Genomic DNA, 6,811 nt, shown 5'->3' with positions numbered 1-6,811 from the left:
TCAAGCTATTATGTAACTTTTTATTTACTGAATGATCAACCATTGTTTGTACTGTTGAGATCTCTTTCAAATTCTCAGAGCCAGCTTTTTCTTCCCGCAGTGAATGTCAGGCATATGTTAAAGAAACTTCAGAAATTACAATGCGTTTGAACGTTCCTTTCTGAGAATAAAAAGAATTCAACTAAATGTATGTCTGTTTGACTGAAGAGTTAGGGACTGAAAAGTTGTAGGTTTGTTTTTTTCCTAACCAGGTGAAAACTTCTTTTTTTTTTTTGGCTGCACTGTGAGGCATGTGGGACCTTAGTTCCCCCATCAGGGATCAAACTCGTGCCCCCTGCATTGGAAGGGCAGAGTCTTAACCACTGGACCACGGGGGAAGTCCAAAAACTTTTTTTTTTAAACCAAGTGTTAAGAAGAAGTTCAGCCTGATGATCAGGGTAAGTGAGGAAGTTAAGACTCCAATCCCAATAGTGGAATATTGAGAAAGCCATCCTTCTAACCATTCTTCAATTTGCTCTCCTTTAAGGCAGGAATAGCCTTCACATGGTTTCGTGGCAATAAAAAGTTAAAGTGGTTTGTGCAAAGCTTAATTGTTTGCTAAAAGGATTCCTAGAAGACCAAGACATTTAAGTTTAGTCTTAGCATGACTAGATATAAATATTCCCCCCTTTGACTTTTAAAACAGAAAAAGAAGCGGGAAGACATGTTCCCACAAAAGCTATTGCAAAGCAGTTTCCCATTCCCAGAATCTGTAAGGAGAGACTTGGCACTGCAAGGGGAAAACGCGCGTTTGTACAATTTTCCAACGTCAGTTCCAGGGTTTCTCTCTCTTTGATAAGGGATCAAAGAGAGGGGTGTGTCCCCTTCAGGAGATACCCTTCTTGACAAACTGGTCTCCGATAATACCTTCCAGAATCTTACAAAACTTCCAGAATGAGAAGAGCACGAGGGGGGTCGCATTCAACTTAAATGCTTTTATTGACAATGTCTTTGAACAATAAGCAAACAATGCTTAAATTTTTCATTCAAATTCACTTTCCACATGTCAAAAGACCTCAAGGTAGAAAAAAATAAAATAAAAATATAAATATCTGAGAATCCATCTTAATAAATAAATTAAAAACACAATAAAACGTTTTCATGGAAAACTGTTAATGTCAGAACATTCAGACCACCTCAACAATGCATGATCAGTAACATTACAATGAACATTGATGTTGAAGGAAAACTACAGTACATGGATATAGCTATTTATTTCTACCTACTAGAAAATAAAGTCATATCTTTTCTCAGTTTAATATTGGCCATTGCTAATCAGAACACACTATTGCCAGGAACACAGTAGTTATTGTTAAAATCAGCTGCACTAGATACAATTTGAAAATATCCAGCACCAGGTTAATTCCAATAACGAACCCAATAGATTAGTTAATGCTATGAGAAGACTAAAGAGAAAGAGAAAAGAGACACAGACCCAGGCCTGGCTCAACATGCTACTAACTACCAGCTCTCAGATGTGTCACTGGGAACAATACACACTCCATGCGTTTTGCTACATCTCCGGAAGAGGTAAGGACTTGAGTCCACACGTGGATGCTTTCAAGTCCTTGAGGCCCACAGCCTGGTGTGTTTCACGCACAGATAACGTCCTCCCTAGGTCTACAGGAACCCTCGAGGGAAGACATGTTTCTCCTCTCTGTGATGCACCGACTCAGGCAGTGGCACGTGCGTGCCTGCTGCCTCCCCTCTCTGCCTGCTCACAGGGCCAGCAGCGTGGGTGAGCTGAGCGAGTCAGAGGAAGGCTCGTTGCTGCTGCTGCCCTTGCGGTGGGCAGCTGCACAGCTGGGGAAGGAGTCAGCCTCAGGGTAGGTGAAGACGAAGGAAGACGTGTAAGTAGTGCAGCTGGGAGTACAGGTGACCACCGGGGTGCACAGGGGCTCCAGCTCTGTAGCCATGGGCCCCATCCCCAGAGAGCCACCATGCAGGGGCTCCCAGTCTGCTGCATAGAAGGAACCAGACAGGTCCATGTCTGGCACAGAGCGGGCGGTCTCAGAGCCGCTGGGCCTGGACGATGCTGGGAACAGGAAGTCATCAAAGGGCTCAGCCTTCAGCTCCATGCTGCTGGCGCTCTTGATGGGCTCCACTGAGGGTTTGGGCTCAGGGTCATTCAGGAGAGGCAGGCTGAAGGCCTCCTCGGACTCGGGGGTCGCCGCTTCAGGCAGGCCCCCACTCAGATCAAGGGAAGCCACAGACATCTCTTCTGGGAAGCCCAGGTCATCAGGGATCTTGCAGGCAGGTCGGTGAGCTGCCAGGATGAACTCTAGTTTTTCCTTCTCCTTTAGCAGGTTGGCAATCTCAGTCTGCAGAGCAGACTTCTCATCTTCTAGTTGATCTGTCTCCTGGATAGAGAAGACAAAGCAAAGTGTAAGACAAGGTCTTACTCAAGGACACTGCTCCCTTACGTCCAATCTCCCACTTTCCCCTTAAGTTTTAAAAAGAAATGACCCACAGGATCTACCTACCGCTTGGAGTGTGTCAGTCAGCTCCCTCCTCCGGTTCCGGCATTTGGCTGCAGCCATCTTATTCCTTTCCCTTCGGATTCTCCTTTTCTCTTCTTCTTCTGGGGACAGCTGGGGGGAAAAAAGAGCAGCATTCAGTAACATTGTCTGCCACCAGCTCCATTCACCCATACCAGTGAAACTGGCTCCTGCAGCTTTCCAGCTCCTGGCACCTCTTCTGTGAAGCCATTTCTAACCTGCAGTTGCAAGCTGGGTGTGACTTGCATTTAAAATAAGAACCTCAGCAAGAGCCAAAGAAGAGCCAGACTCTAAAAACATAGGATAGGAATCTATTAGGGAAGAAACTACACATTAGGGTATTTGGTAGAGTGAGACTATCAGAGTCTAACTCGAGATGGAAAGGGCTTGGAGCCAGGGTTCCCTGTTCCGGATGTCCAATCAATTCCATCAATGGCTTCACCCTGTCCTCTGTGCTCCCCATCTCCACCAATGCCACCCCCCGCCCCCCTCCCCCCCCCCACCGAAGGTGCTGAGAACTCACCTGTTCCACCTTGCCCCTCCTGCCAATGCTCTGAGCTCTGCCTCCGGTCATGGTCTTCATGAGTCCAGCCCTGGGGTAAGCCCCAGCAGAGGGGGTGGGGACTCCATAGGGGTGGGGGGCTCTGGTCTGGGATGGGGCCACGGAGGAGACCAGGGTGGGCTGCACTAGCCACTGCAGGTCTGGGCTTGTAGAGATGGCAGTCACTGTTGGGATGAAGTTGGCACTGGAGACGGCCAGATCGGTGCAGAAGTCCTAGAATGAAACAGAAGGAGAAAGCTGACGTGAGTGAGCAGGTTCTGGACACAGGTGGGGTGAGCAGAGTTCCCAGTGCCGCATGCAGCAGGGAGAGAGAGAGGAGAACCTGTCCTGCCATGGGCTGCTCATGTCTTTTTACATGCCCCTCATCCTGGCTGAAAGGCCTCCCCTTTTCTTCCCAAGCATTCCGCAGCGCAGTGCCTTTTTCCTCCATCCTGCTGCTGCCTTCCCGTTATCCCTTCGGCATCACTCGCTTGAAAGGGGGTTTGTTATAAATATCTCTGACGTCTGCGCTGACGCAGGCGCCGCTCCGGAGTCTCCTGAATGAACTCGCTTTTTATCAATGAAACTGCTTTACACACCCGCCTGCTTCACCCTCCTCCCCCACCCCTCCTCCTTGCTCCAGGCTACGAGGGGAGGGGGGATTGCCGCTTTTTGCCGCCTGCCTGGAGGCGCCGGGCTCTAGTTAGCGAGTCTTTGCTGGGGACACTTTTGTCCCAGCTAATGTCAGAGATCAGTCGGAGAGTGCGACTCAGAACCAGCCTGCCGCGGGAACGGAGAACCAATTCTTCTCATGACAAGCATGCATGCGCTCCTAACAAGTTCGGGGCTCCCGAGATAGGGCTGCTCTGGCCGGGGCAAGCCTCCCTCCCCGGCGAAAGGGGTCCTCGACTGGTCTTCCCGAGCGTCCCGCCCCGGTGTCTCGACCCCGAGCCCCAGGCCCCGCGGCGGCGCGAAGCCAGCCTTACCTGCGCATTGACGGGAGAGCCCATACTGGAGAAGGAGTCGGCCGGTGAGTGGTAGTAGGAGAGACTGTCCCCGGCCGGGGAGGCGCTGCTGCAACGGGAGGATGACGCCTCGTAGTCGGCGTTGAAGCCAGAGAACATCATGACCGCGGGTGTTCAGAGCCGGGCGAGGGGCGGAGGGGCGGAGGCAGGTGGGAGCTGCGGGGCAGAGCCGGGTAGAAGCGCGGTCGCTGCTCGCTCGCTGCGCCGCCGCGGGCTCTGTCTCAGCTTCTTAGCTGCTCGCTGCAGATGCGGTTGAAGTACTAGGCGCCGCAGCCACCGCTTTTATACAGCATTTTGTGAATGAGCCCAACACGTCACGGGGCGCAACCATCGTGGCTCCCGAGGGGTGGCGCGCGGGCCTGGCCACATCTACGGCCTCCTCGCCGCCTCCGCGGCCCTCGCAGACCCCTGCCCCCCAACTTGCCGTGTTTCTTTATCTTGTGAGCATTTCGCAATCTGGGTCTTGGGGTCGCGCGGAACCTCAGAGGTGGGGGACCGCTGGGGAGGCTCCCCCCACGGCCGCAGGGAACGGCCGTGGAAACCTGCTGACGCAGATGTCCTAATATGGACATCCTGTGTAAAGGGGAGGGAGGGATTGACGGGAACTGCTCGCCGGCTGCAGCCAACACCGAGGGTGCAGAGCGGCGGGAGGCGGGGGCCGCGGCCTGGGGGAGGGGAGGCGGGAAAGGCGGAGAGGGCGGGTGAACCTTCGCACCTGGTTCAATGCGGACCCTTGTTCCCGGGGTGGGGGGATGGGGTGGGGGCGCCCTTTCACCCGTATACAGAAACCGGGGAACACTTCTGAGGCTCAGGTATAGGCGAAACAGGTACACAGCCCCAGGGCTTAAACCTTGGCCCCCAAAGGAATGCGCCTCCACCCCCATTCCCCATTCTAGCCCTAATTTAGTGCAAACTGTGGAAGCAGACCCTCACCCCCTCGCCTCAAGCCCCCGGACTCCAGCACTACTAGGATTGTTACTGCGTTTGGAAGCAGATAGTCGGGGGATCCAAAACAAGAGAATACGATAACCTACTTTATCTACGATGCTGGGTATTTTAATTTTTATTTTTTTTGGGGAAAAAAGCGCATTTTTTTTCTTGGCCATATATGAGATGTTAGTGTTACTGTCAAACCCCTGAGAAACTCCAATAAACACTTTGCAGAACCTCCATGCAGGGATGTCCGAAGGGTTCTTTTGCCTGGTTCTGAGCTCGGACCCGGGGCATGGGGGTGTTATGTGGACAAGGTCGTCAGTTCAGGGTACCGGATGGAGAGGGCCCTTGGGGGAGAGCAAGTCCTTTCTGGGGAGGTGGGGGTGGTTCTGGTGCCCCAGGAAGCTGGTGATTGGGAGCCCGCAGCCAGTGATTTTCCAGCACGGACTTGAAGGGGGGAGGACCGGGGGCGCTTGGAAGGACCGTGCCCAGCAGCGCCCAGGCCGGAATCCTCGGCGGCTGGGACCTCAGGCACCGCACGGTGGCCTGGAAAACAGGGCTTTGGGGTGGCAAGGTGCTCTAGAGTGCGCTGCGCCCCCAGACGCCCCCAGCCTCCTGCTGAGACGCAAAGGACAGGCAGGGTCACACTGCCCCGGCTCTGTCCTAGCGCGCCGGCCACCTCCGGGACGCGAAGCCGCAGGTCCCCGCAGAGACACAGGTCCCTGTGTCCCTTCCCCCACTCTGCGGGCCCGGGGGTCACGGTGGGCACCTGGAGAGGGACGAGGCGGGATTAGGGCAGCGGGCGGATCCTTCGAGACGCGCGGGGAGCGAGACCGCGGACCTGCCTGCCGCCGCCGCACCCGGGGCCAGGCGATCCTGCTATAGATAGTAACAGGGAAGCGGCTGTTTACAGCAACACTGCGCCGCCAGGGCCGTCTCCAGGCGACGCCGCGCGGCCGGGCGCGCCGTCGGCCTGGCGAGACCGCCCTCCCTCCTCGCTCCCCGGGGGCCTCGGCCTCCCCGGGCCGGCTGCGGCCACTCCCGCCGCCTGACATCATCTACCCGGTCCCGGGGCTGAGCGCGGCTTGCGCGCGGCTGGGCGCTAACCTCCATTCTTAGAGATGCGAACGCGGCGAGAGCTGGGAGGGCAGAGAGGCGGGGATTCGTGGAACTGGGCCACTTGCTATTTTTGCATTCCCTGTCACAAGCAGAGGTGAAAACAGAGTTTCATCATTGTATGTTATTGGTTTATGTTGGTGGGAATTTAGGCGCTTTTTTTTCCCCCCCTCACTTGAAAAAAGGGGAGAGAAAAGGAAAAACACATAATACATAAACAGACTTATCGGAGCCGTTCTGAATCCTAAAGCAATTCTGCTGCCTTCCATTCACCTAGTTCTGTCATCTGTCAGGCTACTTCACTGTACTTGATTCTTTAAAAAAAAAAAAAAAAGAAGAAGAAAGCAAATTCATGTCTCTTCTTATTAGCTTCAGGCAAAGTAGGTCAAGCTTTGAATTCCTGGGTCTGGCCTTGCCTTCCATTCATAACTGGATCTCAGGCCACTTAAGAGAAAACCTAGAATGATTTCATTTACTTCCCCTTCAGAGTCTTGAAGCACCTCAGCCGAACACTTGAAGGATGTGTCAAGGTTTTATATCCAGGATTTATCTCATGTATCATTTATCCTGCCCATGCCAATAAAAAAAGGAAAAAGATCTTTGGATAAGCCTCCACATAACTTAACTCTTTCTTTCCTGGCACCATTATGACTAGAGAG

General features: G+C 53.4%; 1 protein-coding gene across 1 annotated transcript; it reads right to left on the bottom strand.

Annotated features, from left to right (window-relative positions):
- Window positions 1-954: 954 nt before the first annotated feature.
- Window positions 955-4,367, bottom strand: FOS (Fos proto-oncogene, AP-1 transcription factor subunit). Its single transcript, XM_057733709.1, has 4 exons — window positions 4,065-4,367; window positions 3,061-3,312; window positions 2,523-2,630; window positions 955-2,399 (listed from the first exon to the last, which is right to left on the bottom strand). Exons 1-4 carry the CDS (start codon window positions 4,203-4,205, stop codon window positions 1,758-1,760), a joined length of 1,143 nt encoding a protein of 380 aa, XP_057589692.1. The 5' UTR covers window positions 4,206-4,367; the 3' UTR covers window positions 955-1,757.
- Window positions 4,368-6,811: the final 2,444 nt, after the last annotated feature.

Source organism: Hippopotamus amphibius, chromosome 4 (assembly GCF_030028045.1).
Source record: "Hippopotamus amphibius kiboko isolate mHipAmp2 chromosome 4, mHipAmp2.hap2, whole genome shotgun sequence".
In the NCBI taxonomy this organism is placed as follows: domain Eukaryota; kingdom Metazoa; phylum Chordata; class Mammalia; order Artiodactyla; family Hippopotamidae; genus Hippopotamus; species Hippopotamus amphibius.
This window is presented reverse-complemented; position numbering and strand designations above follow the sequence as displayed.

Bases quoted from the DNA above. Each gene is read 5' to 3' on its own strand.
- FOS (XM_057733709.1), bottom strand. From the start codon at position 4,205: ATGATGTTCTCTGGCTTCAACGCCGACTACGAGGCGTCATCCTCCCGT. The intron at 2,631-3,060 runs GTGAGTTCTCAG...TTTTCCCCCCAG, and splicing joins GGAGGGGCAAGGTGGAACAG to CTGTCCCCAGAAGAAGAAGA. The intron at 2,400-2,522 runs GTAGGTAGATCC...TTCTCTATCCAG, and splicing joins TGACTGACACACTCCAAGCG to GAGACAGATCAACTAGAAGA.